At 46.2% G+C, this 19473-nt stretch overlaps 1 protein-coding gene and 1 pseudogene across 1 annotated transcript; one reads left to right on the forward strand and one right to left on the reverse strand.

The window, feature by feature from the left end:
• Window positions 1-6626: 6626 nt before the first annotated feature.
• Window positions 6627-18978, reverse strand: LOC136498141 (gibberellin 2-beta-dioxygenase 6-like). The gene is made up of 3 exons (XM_066494090.1): window positions 18365-18978; window positions 6966-7311; window positions 6627-6877 (listed from the first exon to the last, which is right to left on the reverse strand). The coding sequence occupies exons 1-3, from the start codon at window positions 18880-18882 to the stop codon at window positions 6632-6634; spliced, it is 1110 nt and encodes a 369-aa protein (XP_066350187.1). The 5' UTR covers window positions 18883-18978; the 3' UTR covers window positions 6627-6631.
• LOC136498253 (CMP-sialic acid transporter 5-like) lies at window positions 8844-14845 on the forward strand (annotated as a pseudogene).
• Window positions 18979-19473: the final 495 nt, after the last annotated feature.

Consider the following 19473-nt stretch of genomic DNA (forward strand, 5'->3'; position numbering starts at 1 on the left):
GAGCCAAATAGAGCTAGTAAAGTAGTGTGCTGACAGGGAAATCTTTGGAGATCATAGTAAACATTTTTTGAGGAAAGATCATTGCCCTGTTCACTTGGCTGATAAGCCATGGCTGAAAGTACTATTGGCTGATTTTTTGTTAGAGAAAAATATTGTTCGTTGGCTGAAAAAGTACGGCTTATAAGCCAAGCTAACAGGGCGACATAAAGCACATAAGCAGGGGCATATGTTCTGGTTAATATTCGTGGATTCGTGTTGCCACGGACGTTCTTTATCTAAAATTTTCCCATGCTTGTGTGTCAGCAACCTATGCAGTATTCATAGGCTAACATGCTACATTACAGAATACAAAGTTCTTAGAGATGTTGGCACTAAATAAATCTTTCCTGTTTTTCAGCTCATATGTTAAGCGATAGATAACATTGTGTCTACATGTTCCTCTAGCACGATTACTGGAGTCTGGGAAGTCGGTATTTGCAACATTATCTCAACTTTCCAAGCTGGATAGCCACATCCGTCAGTACTTAGCTGAAGATATGCTAATAATATTCATTTCCTAGGGCAGCTAGTAACACTTTCCTGTTACTTCCTACTAATGCTAATTTGCTCCAGTGAATTTCAGGAATGGGTTTACAAGCCCCATAGAACAAATCACAACAGTGCGGGAGCACGTTTCGGATGTCCTTCACATAGATGCAGGCAATCAAAGAAACAGAAAATAGGCAATGTTAGCCCAGAGTGAGGCAGATAGGAATTGGGATTGAATCATCCCTGCTCTCAGTTCAGCTGTACTGCTTTCTTTTTGGTAGTAGTAAATATACCTGTACGAGTAGACTGACGGTTGCTTTCTCAACATTTTATATCGTTGTAATTGCAATTGGTTTTGCACAATAATGTCCAGCAAAAACCCGTTCACGGGTAGCATATTGATAAGACCGGTTTAGTTTCTTCCCCTAAAGTTTACTCCTTATCACATCGGATGTTTGACACATGTATAGAGTATTAAATATAGGCTAAAAATAATTAATTGTATAGATTGCGACTAATTTGCGAGACGAATTTTTTAAACCTAATCAGTTGATGATTTGACAGCGTGTTGCTACAGTAAACATGTGCTAATGATGGGTTAATTAGGCTTAATAAATTCGTGTCGCGGATTACTAAAGATTTCTATAATTTGTTTTATTATTACTATCCGAACACTCTCGTATAACACCCCGATATGATATCCTTGAACTTACTCCCTCATTTAAACACCACCTGAGTTTCGTTCATCATCTTCTGAATTCTGAGGTCCTGTTTAGTTCCTGCACTGCCTCCTAAGAGCCAGCGTCAAGTGGTATGAAAACTGTTTAGATTCCCTAACCATGGAGGCTCTGGCCTGCCGAGATGGTCTGCTCCTGGCGCAGCAGGCCGGTGTTGAGCATGTATGGTTGGAATCTGACTGCCAGGAGCTCCTGAAGCTGTGGTCAGCGGGAAAGAATCAAAGGTCCAGCGTGATGACGATCACGAGGGAAATCCGGGAGCTGAGCTGTTTCAGGATTTCAAATTTTTGTTCATTAGCAGAACTTGTAACAAAGTAGCTCATGTTCTTGCTAAACAGGTCACAAGCGAAACACAGACCGGGTGGTGGCAATTTGCACCTTACTGTGTTTCAGCTTTGGTGACTGCAGACTGTAATTCCATGAATGATCAATGAATGAAGCCCCAGTCACAAAAAAAAGAAGAAGAAGAAAGTTGTCAAAATATTGTTTTCAAAAAGGAAAACTCGCCGGATTATCTGGTCGTTAACATTTGTGGAGCCGCTTTTTTTTTCTGATTCCAGTCAGGCACTTAAATCATTGCTGTAAAAAATACAAACGGTCATCTAAGCATACCGACCAATCCTCACGAAATAGAGTTGTAGGTTCTCCCTATTCTTATCTCTTTCTAAAGGAATTCAAAAAACAAAATAAGAAAAAGAAAAAATACTGGAATTCTGGATTTTTCCAATTTCTCTCATTAAAATATTCCAAAATTAAGAATGGGTTTAGTTACTTAAATTCAAAAAGTGAATCAAAGAATTTCAGTATCTAGTTATTAGTTAAAAAAATTATTAAAATATAAAAAAAGATTGAATAATTTTACTTTCTAATCATTTTTGCATTTCTTTTTGTTAAAATAAAAGAGGCGTGTTCGCTGATTGGTTTCTGAGCTGATTTGGGCTGGCTCATGCTGGTTTGTTGAGCTGTTAGCTGGTTGAATAAGCCTGGCTGAAACCAACAAGCAAACAAGGTGTCTCTGAGAGATGAGATCCTAGCTTTCCACTCATCATCTACAGTTTCACTACCAGCATCCGCAGTTCCGCACCGCCCAAAATCGGCGTCGTTTCAGAGTTACCGAGACAGGGCTCGCCAACCTGCGTTTTTTTCCTGTCCTCTTGGGCTGCACCTCAAACCTTGCACCTCAGGTTCCTGAGGCGGCTAAAAACGCCTGAATCGGGTGTACATTATTGTCGCCTGTCGGCACCACAAACCGGGAAAGCTCGCTCCCCACTTGCACGCAAGCGCATCATTGTCCGATGTGGATGTCAGGATGTGTGCGTCGAGCTCGACGGCCGCTGAGCACTGGAATCTGTCACGCTGGTGCCTGGAGGCTGGAGGTAGTGACGTTCGTCTTTGCGACGACGAGGAAAAACCCGGATCTGGCCCTTCTTCTTCCACGATTTGTCGACTACGACGACCAGTATTCGAGCTGCAGCGTCCAGGATGGAATGGCTGAAATTTAAGTGTAGATTTTTCTTTCTTTTTTGTTTGCAGGCACGCACGTAGACCATATCCATATGAGCATCTTCGGAGACTGGACCGGCAAATCATCGAGATTAACGAAGTTACTGCAGGCGTCTCATTGTCGACGGCAACTTCACCTGTCAATTGGTTCTATTGCAGAATGCACGACCATGTTTGCTAGTAAATTTAATATAAAATTATATTTTATAAAATCCGATAGAATTCTGATATTATAATCAAAATTCTACGAGCTGATACTATGAGGCAAGAAATATAATCCTACCTAGAATCTCAATATTCCTAACCATCTTAGTTACGCCTGATTGCCTGCACGTCAGGTTCAGCCGGCTACGCGCCGAAACCTGCCGTACATTGTCGGCACCAGAAACCGACAAAGCTCATACCCACTTGCACACAAGCATAGTATCATAGTCCGATGTGTGCGTCGACTGGTCCTTGCATGGCATGATCCGTCCTGCTCCAGTCGCTTCGTGGGTGCATCTCCTTTCGAAAAAAGAAAGTTGATTCCGGCAAAGTGGGTGACGCTGAAGCGGTGATGAAGCCTTGCAAAGTTGCAACCGGGGCCTACGGGGTATGATTGGAAACGTATTGATTGAGACAACATTTTATATGATACTCCCTCCGTCCACAAAATAATACAATTATGAGGTGCATTCAAGTCATACTAGTTGAATTTTGACCGAGTTTACAATGAATATTATTCAATTATGTGTTAAAAAAAACTAAGTTTATTATGAAAATATATTTCATAATTAATTTAATGGTATTTATTTTGTATTATAATTGTTAGTGAATTTTTATATAATTTTGGTCAAACTTAAACTAAATGAGGATGAGGATATCATAGGGGAGTTTTTTTTTCCCGTCAAATCCATGTATGATGGATTAACTTGCAATGAAGCAGGCTCCTCATATAAATACATCTGGAAGGGAAAAGTTCCTACAAAGATCAAGATTTTCACGTGGCTTATTGGAGAATAATGCCATTCTTACTAAAGAAGACAACATGATAAAAAGGAAGTGGAAGGGGGATCCATCATGTTACTTCTGTAATCAACTTGAAAGCATGCTCATCTATTCTACTCTTGCAGTGTAGCTAAAATAGTTTGGACCATAGTTGCCTTAGCTTGGTGCTAATGATATTCCCAGCTCTCCTCAACAGTGTTGGAAATGGTGCAAGAAATGGCAATTTGGAAAAAGCCCGAAATAAGGCCTGCTTTGAGTGCAAATTAATTCACAATCTTGCATAAATAGTGTGCCATGCTAGTGCTCTTATGCGCTTTTGGACAGGTCTACATGCTGACGGTGATCAAGATATGTTGATAGACTGGGAATTCAATCAATGTTCGAACAAGATTACGCCAAAATCAAGAAAACCGTATGGAACGTCCATGGGAGGGATTACATGCATGCTTAGAGTTATGTCGGACATCATCGTTTTGGCATGTCCATAAACAAAACTCATCAAAAAACTTTTGATCCCCACACTACCCCCACCCCTTCTCTTTGCCTCGTCATCTTTGTCTATCTTCTCGTCTCTATACCTCGCCATCTCTATCTATCTTCTCGTCGTGGCCCTAAGTTCACAGAGTCGCTCTTCCCCATGTTTCCGGTAATAAAGTTTTGGCATCAATATTGGCACTGAGAAAGGAGAAATAACTTGACTCTAAAGATCAAGGATCAAAACTGACTTGTAGTGACTTATGGGAGGAACATATTCCGACAATCAAGTTTATGAATAAACCATGAAAATCATATCGCTTTTTTATATCTTATGTACAATTGATCCATCAATTCCTTGATGCGTATGCGTAACAATCCCAATAGTAGCAATAACAACTATGATTAGAATTCCTTTTCTTTCTTTGCGAGAAGCTAGTGACGATACTAAACAAGCATGGTTATAGAATGGATAACAACATAGTATTAGAGTGGCATGAGTAATAGGCTCGAAATCAGCAACTTGTTGTCATTAGTGATGGTTAAAAAGCTTGTTTAGAAAGGCTTGAGGCATCAATAGATTTTGGCATGAGGATAGCTCCGGTAGACATGATGACATTATGATGAATCTAGCAATGTTTTAGGGTAAAAGGCAACTGCATATTCACAAGAGATGGTCGCCTTGTTTGGGACAGCTTAGTTTGCCCACACTTAGATTCAAAGGTCGATTTCTAGGTAAGCTGGATTTTGTAAGAAGCAAAGGAAGAAAAAGCAGAGCGTTCGGGACACCGATTATACCGAGAAGAACCCGGCGACCTCAACCAACGACAGCAGTCATGGCCTACTTCTAGAGTCGGTGAGGACAAAGAGCGCGGGGTGGGGGGCGTCGGTGACCCCTTGCCGAGGTGCCTCTCACCGATCTCGGGCGCTGTAGTGAGGAGAAAGGTCGCTGCAATGATGAAGGGGCGTGGGCTATCGAGGAGGAAGGGGCATAAACTTCAGCGATAAGGAAGGCGCGAGGGCGCCGATGAGAAGAAAGGCCACCGCGATGAGGATGGGGCGCGGGCTGAGGAGGAGGGGACGCAGACGCCAGCGAGGAGGAAGGCACGACCCTGAGGTGCCCTTGCCCGATCTCGACTATCGTGAGGAGGAGGAGAGGAAGGGGAAGGGGCACTCGGCTAAATCTACCGCGAGGAGGAAGGTGAGGCACGGGTGCCAGAGGAAGAGCGAGCGTGGGGGCTGAGGGAGTCGGAGTTCACAACCGTGAGGGTAGGGAAGAATCTCAGTAGATTTCTCCCACAACTGTCTCTGAGTAGCTTCCACTTTCAAGTTGAAAGGACGCGGGGAGAAGAATCACGAGCAAAAGAAGTTGGCTCAAAATTGCGCCGTCCCGTGTGCTTTTTTCTTTGTGGAGCAGGGAAAAGCGGCTCCAAACAGGGCCGGTATAAGAGCCAAGAAACTAAATGATTTATGAGAGACTTCATCAATGATTTTATTAAGGTATGGAGTTCACCAAAGGAAAGTAAATGGTGCCTTGACCTGGCCTTGGCAGGAATTGCAGTAGCCATTGGATAGGAGCATGAGAAAAAGGAAGATGAAAGGGAGACCCAAAAGCTTGATGCCAAAGAATTTGTCAATGGTAGCTACATTAAGTACGTGCAATTGAATGCAGTGAGGATGCAAGAAGAGAGGACAATTATAATCAAACAAATAAAAAACCTAAATGTACAATAACATGCCACCTTGGTAGTCTAAAATAAATGTTTTTTTAGCAAATACTAAAAAGCGGTATATTTTCTTTCTTCTGTTTCCACTCTCTCCTACATCGCGTGTCTCCCACTCCTTTCCATCACTAGATCCGCTCTCTCACTCCCTTCCTTCTTACTTTGAGTTTGGTTTTATTATGGGTCATAAAATTTGTGCGATTTAATGTACTAGTATAACACACTTACATGTTTTGCTAGTAGTAGTAAAAAGGGTTAAACTAAACGGAGAAAGTAAATTACCTACGTAGACGGTAAAGTAGTTTTTCTACAAGAGGGATAGTACAATATACTAATGTAGTTAAACGTTTTCTTCCAGCGGAAGTCGCTAAAGGTATATGAAGATGATAGCTTGATAAGCGCACACACGTCGTCCTCGTTGTATAGTGACAAGTGACCTGTACTGTATATTACCCTTTTTTCAGAACCAATATAGTAATATATATTACCTAAGCAAAACAAAAAAGGAAAGAAAAGAAAAGAAAGCAACCGCCTCAATGGCTCATACAGTATAGTATTCTTGTACGGTGAGGTCGGGCTGGAATCCACCGTAAAGTCACAGAATAACAGAAGAAAAGGTATTTGCGGGCCGTCATTTCTTTACGGCAAAATGGCAAGTGCTTTTGACGCGGGCCGTCGTCATTGAGGTGGCTGTTGTTTGAGGAAGTTGGGGAGCCCAATCTTTCTGCCGGTCCTCTTGACGTCCTCCTGCACCTTCCTCCTGTACTCCCCGAAGGTGAAGTCTCTGTACGGCGACGGCTCGCCGCACGTGCCGACGGGCGAGTCGTACGACGGGCACAGGAAGTAGGCCGCCGAGAAGCGCTCCGCCGTGGCGTTGGCCACCACCTTGTGCTCCACGCTCTTGTACCGGTCGTTGCTCCACGCCTGCACGTACGTGCCGTGCGCGGTAAAAGATGCCCAGCGGCAACGGTGGAGAATTGAAGGAGTGGTGAAGGTATCGGCGCACTGTTACCTGAAACAGATCGCCGATGTTGACGATGAGCGCGTCCGGGCGGGGCTTGACGGCCACCCAGCGGGCGTCCTTCAGGAGCTGCAGGCCCCCGACGTGGTCCTGGCACAGCACCGTGAGGAAGTCGCTGTCCGTGTGGGGCACCAGCCCGAAGGTATCCGCCGCGAACGGGCACGCTGGGTACCTATTCAGCCGCAGGTAGCAGGTGGTCTCGTCGCAGCCCGCCGGGAACGACGCCGCCGCCTGGTGGTCGCGGTCGCCGTGGCCCTGCAGAAGGCTCCCCGCCAGCGCCACCGCCACGGTCTTGGCCACCCGCGACATGGCGTCCGCCACCTCCTGCATCACGCCCCTGCATGCACCGCTCTGTTTAGGCGACGGCGATGGCGACGGCGCTGCCTGTTTTTTAATTTACCACGGTAAAAATACCACTAGTACGGTAGTACCCAGCATAGTAGTTAATACTAAGGGCTTGTTTAAATCCATGGTGTAAAGTTTTAGAGTGTTATATAGGGTGTCGCATGAGTTGTTCGGATATTAATAAAAAAACAATTACAGAATCCATCAGCAATCCGCGAGACGAATTTATTAAGCCTAATTAATCTATCATTAGCACATGTGTTACTGTAGCACCACACTGTTAAATCATGGACTAATTAGGCTTAAAAGATTTGTCTTGTAAAATAGTCGTAAACTGTACAATTAGCTATTTTTTTAGTCTATATTTAATACTTCATATATGTGTCAAATATTCGATGAGATAGAAAATAAATTTTAGGGGAGGAACTAAACAAGTGCAGTGCCGGAAATGATTTTTATGGTACCTACGTGTCATTAGGATATTTCGTTACTTCCCCGGCCCGGGGCACTGTATGCTGAGGGATACAGCATGTGGCGTAAAGGGTTTTAATAATAATATATCAATACCAATGATGGAAGCTGGGCGTTGGTAGGCTGGTTGGATGTACACGACGGCGTTAAATTGGGTTCGTGTACTAAAAGCTCCCATGTTTCGTGGTCACGTACACCACCGCACACATGATATCATCCCGCATTGACTCGTAGCGCCCAGAATATGTCGAAAGCCAAGTTTGCAGCAGGCGGCTGTGTGCGCGCCGTTGAAATTTCAGAATCCCTCTGTAGCTGTTGATCGCTAACACAAATGCACCACTGTTTGGTCACGTCAGGGGTACCACGGGAATGAAGCACACCCAGCAAGGACGTACGCCTTGCATATATATGTGATCGAGCACCTACGGCTACTACGCCTTGTGGGTACGGTGACCCGGCCCCGGCCTAAAAGATATTAGAGATGCCCGGGCGGCCCATGGGTAGAGCACCGAAGCACACATGTGCCGATGTGCTTGCGGCTACGTACGACCTAGGAGATGCACATATTAAAGATATGAAGGCACGCCGAATCGGCGGCCTTCTATGCTGTCCACGTCAGTTCTTTTAATTTGGTATGTTAGATCAAGATTCCACGGCTCACATGAAACGCGTCTCGACCGGCCAGGTGAGGCAGTAACAGGTGACATGCATGGTCGGTGCCTAACGCGTACATGCGTACTGCTAGGCCTGTCCTCGCTTTGCATGCATGCATCGTCGATTTGTGTGCACCATGGCCCCATCCCGTCCTCGTTTCCGGTTCTCATCCCATCCCCATCCCCGTCCCCATCTCCATTCCTCCCCTCCTCTCTCTCCTCTCCGTGCGCTCTCTCTCCTCTCCACACTCTCGCTCTCTCTCTCTCCCTCGCTCATCGTCGCCACCGCCGAGGCTCCCCGCACCATGTGCACGGTGCGGCGGCATCCCCCGGCACGGCGCCATGGTGCGCCGCCCAACGCCGGTGGCCGTGGCGGCGTCCGAGCCCCTGCTCTCCCCCGATGCGGCGGTACCTCACCCTCTTCCTCTCCTACCCCAACGTAGGCCGCCCCGGAGCGGCGGCGGGCGTCCTCTTCTTCTCCTCTCCCGACACTAGTGGCTCCGGAGCAGCGACAGGCGAGCCAGCCACGTTAGGCCCCTACGCGGGCGGCGCACCGCCGTGGGTGAGTTTTCCCCTCCACCTCCTTCGTCCCTCTCTCTCTGCTCTCGAGCTCCTCTCTCTTTGCCTCTCTCTCTCTCTCCACGCGGGGTGGCTCAGCGGTGCCTCTCTCTCTCTTCCTCTCCCACTGCCTCTCTCCAGATCTGTGGTCGCATCGGTCAGCCTCCGGCGCACCGGCATGCCCAGGCCCCGACGGTGGGCGCAGCCGCCTCCCCTCCCCCCGATGCACGCATATCTCTCTCCCCCGCCAGCCTCCCCCTCCTCTACTCCTCCCTCCTTCCCCCCGACAAGCTCGATGACCCTGTCACTACCGCAGTCGCTGGTCGTCTCTCCGGTGTCGGCGGCCACCCCTCCCCCACCTGCCTCCCCCTCCCCTACCCCTCCATCTCCCGACGGCATGACCACTACCCCGCGACGGCACGACCGCGTCCATCCCGCCGGAACACGCCGCGTCTTCTGTTTCTAGCTAGGGGCTCGCGACCGGCGTGGACGCGCTCAAGGAGTCCATCCGGGGCCGCTACGGGTCCAGATGCGGTAGCTGCGCGGACCGGTGGCCAGCTCCTCATGCTTCCACCCCCATGCGACCGCCAGCCCACTGTCTTCTCTCAGGTCGGTCACTTCCTCCCTGCTTCTTCGATCCCTTCACACCCTAAACCCTACTACCCCCTCTGAGGCCCCCGGCTTCTCTGTGTTTCCACTCTTGCAGCATCGGCACCAAGGTCTTCGTCGGGCTCCGGGCGTAGATCAAGCTCGGTGAGATTCAACCGAAACTTGTTTAAATTTTTGGTGGATCCGTCTTCTGTGTTTGTTTTTGGTTTCCGGGTTGAGGATGGTGAGCAGGGTCATCGGAATCGTCGTGCCCGAATGTCAGCGCTAGGTTCTACACTGCCGTCAACCCGAGGATCTCTCTGGGGTGAGTGTGCGTAGATCCCTAATTGCTATCTGTGCTTGTGTAGACCTTTTGTTGTTGCCTATATTTGGATGTTATACCATCTTAACCTTAGGCTCATGGGATTTGACACTTACATGGATGCTGGCTGAGCTGTGATGAGCTCGCTCACTGCATTATATGGGTGGTGGTGGTATTGTTGACGATGGATACTGAAACATATGAGTTCTGTTTCCAAACTAAGATGACATCATGAACCCTTCTATCGGATTGTCAGTTAACAATTGGAGAAATTGCTTGTTGTGCCTCTTCTAACAGTAGCGGAATCCATATCGATCTCGAGAAGGTACCTCTGTCCGCGCCTCCGTGGTCGGCCTGGTAGGGAGCGCGGCGCCCTGGCCACGGTCAAGCTGTAGATTAGTTGGCATTTCCTCCTTTTGTTGATAAGTCAAACTTTGGTTACTCATCCTCTCAAGTGTACATATTGTGCAGATCAAACCACTTGTGCAGCCAACAAAAGATATAATGAAGGAGCCAATACGAACATTTAAGTGGCACAAGTTTTTCCCCCATGGTATGCCTCGAAATGATGATCTTCTATTAGATATTTTGATATTTGCTTACTTGTTTTTTTAATCTGCAGCAAATAACAACATTGGTGTTGTCGTTGCGCTTTGGGCTCCTATCATTCTTGTATGCTTCTTGCCCTTTTTTGTTCTCTTGATCGGTAGGTTCTGTTGCTTTCATCTGAATAGCAAATAATTGGCCTTGGGGCGTTATGCTAATGTTTGCCTTTGTTTATGCAGCCCATCCTAGTGTTCATGTCAAAGGTTGATGGAAAGTTTCGGTTCAGTCCCATCAGTGTTAACTTTCTGCCAGAGGTTATGAAAGTCATCTTTGCTATCGTGATGCTCATAATTCAGGTTTGTGCTTGTTATTTTCTTGCTGATGTTTTCCTTTTTTTGCAAGCATTATGACTCTAAGTGACTTTAGAAATGAAGAGTGATCCATTTTGCATGAACTATTTTCACATGATAGAGTCTGATAACATCTATGGTCTCCTAATAAGCAGCCCACTTAGCACTCTTATGATCTGTGGTTCTGGAGTATGGATCTAAGTGTTTACATGCAAAAGGAAATGGAAAAAAGGGTTTGTCCAACAAAACATCAAGCCATCTTTCCTAGTAGTTAATGCCTTCTAAAATGTGGAGTGGCACTCTTGCTTGGTCAGTCCAAATAAGTTGTTTTCCGTGTGCTCAGATTACCTTAGGATTTTGTTAGTATTCCTCACTTTGGAATTTCATGGTGCCTGTTGGCTATACCGGATCACAGTTACTCTGCATTGCTTTCTCTTAAGTTTGTAGTATTATGTTTATAATTTCTTATTTGTTTACCTTTTTGTTGTGATGTTCCAATGTGACAGTCTAGAAAGCAAAAGGTTGGAGAAAAGCCGCTTTTGGCACGTTCAACCTTCATACAGGTGATCAATCTCATTGGTTTATCTACCACAATATATATTGTACTTTGATATGTACTGTTGCTCCATATTTATTTTTTGCTACATTGTCTGATTATTTGATCATTCACTATTTGGTTTTGTAGGCAGCTCGTAATAATGTACTTCTAGCAGTTCCTGCTCTTCTATATGCCATCAACAATTACCTAAAATTCATAATGCAGGTAATGTTTGCCTTGTTTACTGGCAGAGTATTGTAATTTTTATGGGTAAATATTGATATTGCCTTGTGATATTGTGACAACCTGACATACTGAACCAACTGTGCAGTTGTGCTTCAATCCTGCGACTCTGAAAATGCTAAGTAACCTCAAGGTACACTTTTCTTGTACTGCTCAGTTGTGCTGCTTTAGCTATACTTTGTGTCATTGTGTGCATACATCTCAAAGTACCTGTGGTCTAAACGTCTCTAGGTACTGGTTATAGCTGTTCTTCTAAAATTTATAATGAGAAGGAGATTCTCAGTTATTCAGGTAAGGGTAACATTGACATTATATTGAAATAATTTATGTTTATCTTAAAGATTGGGAGTATTGTGTGCTAAATAATTTGTGCTTTTAGACTACGTCTTTTCTTTCTCACTTTCTTTTCGCTTTTGTTGGGGGCTCATGTTGGGACTAAAAAGTTAGGGTAGGCTAGAAATGAGGCCAAACATGAATTTTAAGAGCTGATGGGCCTTTTCCACATATATAAGCATAAAATGAACTATCAAATGTTGTACTTCCTTTTAAGAATGCTTTTGTCAGGTGCAACAGTGTTGACTTCAAGCTACGTGGCCTTTTCCCCACCTTTTTTTTAAATATTGACAGTGGGAAGCTCTTGCTCTATTGCTTATTGGAATCAGCGTCAATCAACTCTGAACTGTACCTGCGGGCAATACGGCATTTGGTCTTCCTGTCACTGCTATTGCCTACATATATACATTGATTTTTGTAAGTTGCTGCTAGACCATCTGTTCTCATTTGCTTTTCCCTCATGTACACTTCTTTTTATAAGTTATCTCGATAAAAAAGTAGACTTGCAACTTAAGTTACTGATATATTTATTTACTACTATGACTTGTAGGTGACTGTTCCTTCACTGGCTTCTGTCTACAATGGATATGCCTTGAAAAGCCAATATGACAGTAGCATTTATCTCCAGGTAAAGTATTAGTTTATCTTTGGCCTTGAGTTCCTCTAGAGTAGCTTGTATGGTCCATCGTAGTTTTGTTTTTGTTTTCCATCTTCATATTGAAAGGGTTTGACTTGCTTAGCTTGCTATTTGTTTTATCATAGTGCCCCTTGTTTCCGTTAATAATTTTCCCATTTAATTGTAGAACTTGTTTCTGTACGGATATGGAGCAATATTCAACTTCCTTGGCATTCTCGGGACTGCCTTATTCCAAGGTGTGCGCCTTCATTTGAAGTTCAGTTTTACATTGATAGATGATGGCAGCTGCATTTCTAGTGCACTCGGCCACTAGCTGTATTTATCTGTCCACCACACTCTAGATGGCAGTGAGAAAAATAATTTTGTATGGTGGTGTTAACAAGTTGTACCAACAAAAAAGATATGCATAATGAACTGCATAGCTCATAAAAGCTTACTGATTTTGTGTAGAACATTATTAGAATTTAAAGTATTTACTAATGCTTAGTAGGGGGGCCGGGGTGGGATGTGAATGTCCCTTTTCCTGAGGCAAACACGATAGGTATGTTGTTTGCCTTATGTTTATGATGATTACATTGTCCTGTCTTTTTGCAGGGCCAGAAAGTTTTAATATTCTTCGAGTACATTCAAGGGCCACAATGTTTCTCATATGTAACAATGCTGCACAAGCCATTCTATCTTCGTTATTCTTTAAGTATGCAGGTAATGGTTTTTGACATCTGCTCTTTATTATTATTGCAGTTATCACATCTATTGTCTAACTGAAATACACTGCAGCCACAATTTTAAAGAAGTATTCGTCAACTGTTGCCACAATATTTACTGTCGTAGCTTCTGCTGCATTCTTGGGGCATACCTTGACCATTAATTTTCTCCTGGGCATATCAGTGGTGTTTATTTCAATGCACCAGGTAAACTGACCTTTTTTTATTACTTTTTTTTGTTGAACAACCATTGTTGTATTTCATGTATCTTTCTGTCATTTCTCCTTAGTTCTTTTCTCCACTTGCTAAAGTCAAAGATGACAAACCAGCTGACTTAATAGAGTTGGAAGATACCCAAAATCACCGGTAAGTTTTTATCTCGCTTCAAATGGTATTAACAAATTACTCCAATACTTGATTTAGGTTTCACTTGGCATTGCCCTTTGAAGAAGTGCTGTTTTGCACTGTGTCCATGATCTCCGTCTAGACTTTTATAGCTTTGGCATGTGCTTTGGGATGCCTGTTAATGTTGTTGTAGAAATAGCAAGCTGTTTATTAAGTTTCTTTTGACATGTGGCCTCATGTGGTGCATATTTTCCACAGGTCATCTGAATCTTCTTTTGTAAATATGACCGCTGGTGCCGCTGATGATGTGAGTATCTCAGTTTCCATTTTAGAATAGATGTGTCATTTTAGAGGCTACATCTAATTTAGCTTTCATTTCAGGCGAGCCATCGGATTGGAACTGATGAGAGGAAAACGCTCTTGCCTACATGAACTAGTTTCTTGAGGTATACATAGATTCTTGTAGCCATATTTCTACTGTGTTGCCCAGTTAACAGTTTGACATGGTAAATAGCTATATGCACGTAGTTTGCCAATTCAGTAAGGTGTATGATTATAGATATTTTACACAAGCTAAATCGTGATTTTTTGGTGGATATTTGACTGTGACAGTTCATTTTCTATACCACTTTAAGAAAACAGATTGTTGCAAATTGATGGTAGAGGCCCCAAATGCTGATCCATAGGCTCACATTGTTTTGGATATATGCTTGAAGATGAAAATAATCTGGTTAGCTGTACCTATTAGCTCGACATAGGTTGGCAGCTGTGGGCTAAAATATAAGATTTTGATTTCCACATGCGTTCTATATTTCTATGAGCAATGTACTAAGCGAGACAAGTTTCCTGGAATATTTCTCTCTCTCACAAGCAAATGAACACCGGTTCTTTCTGTTCTGCAGGTAGGATAGGAAGACAGCTTTTTTGCCGTGTGAGCAGTAGATTTCATGTAGCATTGTGAGTTGAATAAACTATTGTACACCGTAAAGCCAAAAGAAAGAAAGAAGTACCAACATGTTCTCCATTTTTTCCTTTCATTTTTGGGATGAGGCCGGTGGCCGGCCATTAGTGGTCGTGGGAGTGACAGAGCAGCATACATTTTGATAGGCATATAATTCAATAGGGATTTTGCGGATACGCTACTTGTAACAGAAAATTTCCCTGGAAGCTGTATATGAACAACGTCGATGTGATAACCTTTTTGTATGGAACCTTTTCTTTATACTATTGATTAATTGTTTTACTATTGTTACTACATTGTTACTACCGTGTTCAGTGTTTGACTTTTGCGTAACCACGAAGTCTGTTTGGACATACTGTTGAAATGGGACCATCCATGTAAGCTGAATCTCGATTTTCACGGGAATTCTACCTGCGCTGGGGACGCGAAGCCCCTGCGGTAGAGCAAGTCGCTCATGACGCTGTTGCAGTGATAGACTGCTAACGTAACCATTTTTTAGTTGGGCTTATGGGCTTAGAGTCTGTTCCGTGATAGACTGCTAACGTAACCAGGAACCCTCTGGTTCTACCACCCGACCATTCCAGCGATTTTTGTCCAGTCTTGGCTGTTTACGCAGTTTCTTTATGATTTTTAGTGGTGGAAATCGTCTGGCCTTCTCCTTAACAGTAGCCATCGCAAATTACAAATGGCATGATGGAAGGACAGAGCACACGCAGGCGCTTCTCCTTTCCACTTTTTACAGCGTCTCGCTGAAGAGGTTAAGGCATTTGCCACTTGGTTGTACTCTCTCTCTACTTGAAACACTTCAAATCTCCTACAACAAGCACATCACCCGCAGCGAAGCGCGGGCAGCAGTGGTTGGGGTTGGTGGACACATTTAGTGCCTCTCCTCTTTACCATCAGATAAAAATGATTCACCGACCATGCAGGACCATTTGTACTTACACATGCATCCATGCATGTGCACGTTGCTCCTGAGATGGTCGGTGGTTGGGGTTGGTCGCCATTACTACAGCTATCATAATTGCATCTGCATCCATACTTGCAGAGGCTCTCGTTCCTTATGGCTTTGTGCTTTGCGTCGCTTGCGGTTACGCCTATCATGACCCAAGTCTCCCCGCACTCTTTTTTGGGCTCTTGTCGGAACCTTGGCTTACAGCCATATTAGTCCTTAATGGTCTCGGACATCGCTCACATCGAACGCATAGGACGTGCATTAATGCATAGCCTGTTCGTGCATTATTGTGCCTTATTGTTGGCAGATACAGCATCCATAGGTGTCACGCGTGTCGTAGTGTGCATGGCCTACCCGTGCTTGTTACACAGTTAGGTCTGCACTGTGGCTTTGTTCTCCGTGTTCGCTCGTGAGTCACTTCGGTAGTGACCCACGTCTCCTCGTACCCCTTTTCTTCGCTCTTGTCGGACCCTTGCCCTGTAGTCGTACTACTCAATAATGGCACCGCACGTCACTCGCCTCGAATGCGCAGAATTTGGTCGATTAGTTCGTAGTGATCCCACGCAAGAACCCTGCTGAACCGCGCTAGGACCACAGACCGCTCCGCCTTTATAAGCAGAGCCTGACTTAGCCATTGGCACTCTTTTTTGGGCTCTTGTCGCAACCTTGGCTTACAACCGTATTAGTCATTAATGGCCTCAGACATTGCTCACCTCGAACGCATAGGACGTGCATTCATGCATAGCCTGTTTGTGCATTATTATGCCGTATTGCTGGTAGATACGCCATTCATAGGTGTCACGCGTGTCGCAGTGTGCATGGCCTACTCGTGCTTGTTACAGAGTTAGGTCTGCACTATGGCTTTGTGCTCCGCGTTCTCCCATGAGTCACGTCAATATTGACCCACGTCTCCTCGTATCCCTTTTCTGCGCTCTTGTCGGACCCTTGCCCTGTAGTCGTACTACTCAGTAATGGCACCGCACGTCACTCGCCTCGAACGCGCGGAATTTGGTCGATTTGTTCGTAGTGAGCCCACGCAAGAACCCTAGTGAACCGCGCTAGGACCACAGACCGCTCCGCCTTTATAAGCAGAGCCTGGCTTAGTCATTGGTACCACCACTCGTCGCACTTTACCTCGCATAGGTTTTCCCTTTGAGCAAGCTTTGTGCTTAGGCCTTCTTTGTAGCCACCACCAGAAATGATAGGAGCCTGGGTTAGCACTTACTGCCTGAACGTTGAGGGTTTTTCTAGAATCCTGCATGCCACCCTACAAAAGCTCAGAGTCAAAGATCATCCTGAGTATGAGGGCCGTGAGTATCAGAAGTATGGCACTGATCGGTGTGAGGTTACCGTCTACATTGGGAAGAGTAAAGAGTTCCCCGACATCACCGAAGCTTGGAGTGTGACCGCAACCGGGTTTACCTTCACTGACACCTACCAGGTTGTGACCCGCAAAGCCTTGCGGTACCTTTGCCAGCTCTATGAAGAGCCGATTGCCCGTACCCCCATGAAGTTCTTTCCACCCTTGGATAGGAATCGACGGCCATGGATGGCTCGCATGGAGGCTTTGCAAGGGCGGGATGTGCAAGAAGATAGTCCTACCATGGTGCACTTGACCACGTACTTGCTTGCTCTGGATGAGCAGCATGATCGGCAAGCCTTGGAGTTGAGGGTGTGCCTCCAGCGCGCCGAAGAAGCCGAGATCTTCATTCGGATGCTCCAGGTGCAGCTCGTCGAAGCGCATGCCAGTGCTGCAGCTGCTGAGAGCCGAGAGACTGTCATGTCAGAAGCTCTGAAGGAGGCCGAAGATTGGCATGTTCATCAGCTGGGTGAGGCCTATCTGTTCACTAGGGCCAACCGGAGGACGCTGGTTGATGAAAGGTAGGATGCCCCGATCTTGGAGGGGGTCCCTATCCACCCGCCTGAAAGAAGGAGAACCGGTGATGTAGAACCGCCAGCACCTCCACCTTCGGAAGTGTTAGAAGCAGAACCCTTGGTTCCTCTCACTCAGCCATTGGCACGAGAAGACACAGATCCATAGCTAGGGCGGTAGAAGAATCCGCCGAGCAAAGGCATAAAGATGCGTGGTTCCAAGGTAGATTAGTTGCCTTGGAATGCTGTACCCGTAGTAGTGGTGTTTTTCGTCGCTGTCCTCTTGTATTGTACTCTTGTCGTTATTGTCATCCGTAATTATTGGATGCGTGTTGTAGTTTCGCCTAAGGAGAGCGGATCCTAATCCACTGTGTTGTAGTTTTCCCTATTTTCACCTATAATGTAATCCTATCCAATGTTGTACTTTAAATCTAAGTGTGTTAGTTGCTTGAGCCCAACTCCATCAAATACTTCTTTCCACTAACATGTCATTTATTTGCTGGCCTAGAATAGGCACCATGTAATGACAACCAACCTCTATGTTCGTTTACAATATTGAGACCAACCTTCCGTACCAACACGATGTCAAAACATATTAGACATATAAGCTATATTTCTTAAAATTTATATACCAAGCACATCACCCGCAGCGAAGCGCGGGCAGCAATGGCTAGTATATGTGATAGCATGTCTCCACTTTCTCACTCATTAAGTACCTCGCGTCTCTATTATCGATCGACAGACAGGACGGGCTTTTTTTTTTGAAACACAAAGATACCTACCGCGCGTCTCTGTTACTGACATGCATGCATCTCTCTGTTATTGACAGGCATTACATGGTCATGATTAATTAAGAAACAAAGGCGGCTGATAATAATATATGCTAATACCCCATATAGTAAGTAGCAACTGCCCGTAAACAACGCTACAGTAACAAAGATAGGCATGCAAATACAGGGCAGGGCATACCTGAGGGAGTTGAGCTCTCCGAAGTCGCAGGAGGCAGTACCGGAGATGCTGGCGAGCGGGACGTGGAAGGCCTCGGACCACGAGAGGTGGCGGAGCGACGTCGCCGTGGGGGCGCCCCAGCGGTAGGAGCCGTTGAGCAGCCCGGCCTTGGCCTTGGTTTCGAACGGCAGCCGGAACAGCCGCGCCTGCTCCGCCCGCAGCCGCTCCAGGAGCGCCCGGCTCACGCCGTGCCCGGTCACCTGGAAGAAGCCCCACTCCGAGGCCGCCCGAGCCATGGCGTCCGCGCACGCCCGCCGCGCCTCCCTCTCCCTCGCGCTGCCGCCGCCGCTCGTCAGCAGGCACGTGAGGTCGATCAACGGCAGCTCGCGCTCCTGCACGCCGCAGCCCTCGGTCGTCGGCGGCGGTGCAATGCCGCCGCCGCGGCGGAGCAGGTCGAGGTAACTGTCCGCCAGAGGCGGCTCGGCGGCGCTCTCCGCGGCCAAGGCCGGCATGGTCGGAGTGGCAGCTACGTAGCGCATGTAAGATATGTGTGATCAGTAGCGCTACACTCTCTAGCTAGCTACACGTATGGCGCACACGCACGTCGTAGTAGCTTGGTGCACAACACTTGCTAGTTGCTAGGAGCACTGGCTCATATCAAAACGCGCGTCCACCGCGTCTATATATAGAGCAGAGCAGGGGGCCAGCATCGCGTGGCAGCTGCTACCGGTTGCACTGCCCAATGGGGGTGAAGAGGCGCCGTGGACAAGCACCGGATCTCACCTTTTTTTTTCTTGTGCATGCACCGTACTACCTTCACACTGACGGTGAATGCTGGCTGGCTGGGTGGCCCGTGACCGTGTTCGACGGTGAGCCGCGCACGATTCGTGGGGCGTCGCACGCACGGCCAGGGATCGACACTTGGGGGCCGGCCGGAGGACGCAATAAGTTATGGGGGCCGTGTCGTCTTTAATTTGACCGGCTGGGCCGGGCCACCGTACCGGAGGATTCATTGAAACCGAAAAGTGCAAGGGGGCGATTCAACGGAGTCGTCGGATCCGGGGATTAAAGTTGGATATTTATGTACTAATTACAAAGACTAAATATAAATTTAATTATGTTGTAATTAG

This window comes from Miscanthus floridulus, chromosome 12 (genome assembly GCF_019320115.1).
Source record: "Miscanthus floridulus cultivar M001 chromosome 12, ASM1932011v1, whole genome shotgun sequence".
NCBI classification, from domain to species: Eukaryota; Viridiplantae; Streptophyta; class Magnoliopsida; order Poales; family Poaceae; genus Miscanthus; species Miscanthus floridulus.

What these genes read in the sequence shown, in the direction of transcription:
- LOC136498141 (XM_066494090.1), bottom strand. Translation starts at nt 18,882, where the DNA reads ATGCGCTACGTAGCTGCCACTCCGACCATGCCGGCCTTGGCCGCGGAG. An exon ending in GGAGAGCTCAACTCCCTCAG is followed by an intron (nt 7,312 to 18,364) that starts GTATGCCCTGCC and finishes CGGTGCATGCAG; the next exon opens with GGGCGTGATGCAGGAGGTGG. An exon ending in ACATCGGCGATCTGTTTCAG is followed by an intron (nt 6,878 to 6,965) that starts GTAACAGTGCGC and finishes ACGTACGTGCAG; the next exon opens with GCGTGGAGCAACGACCGGTA.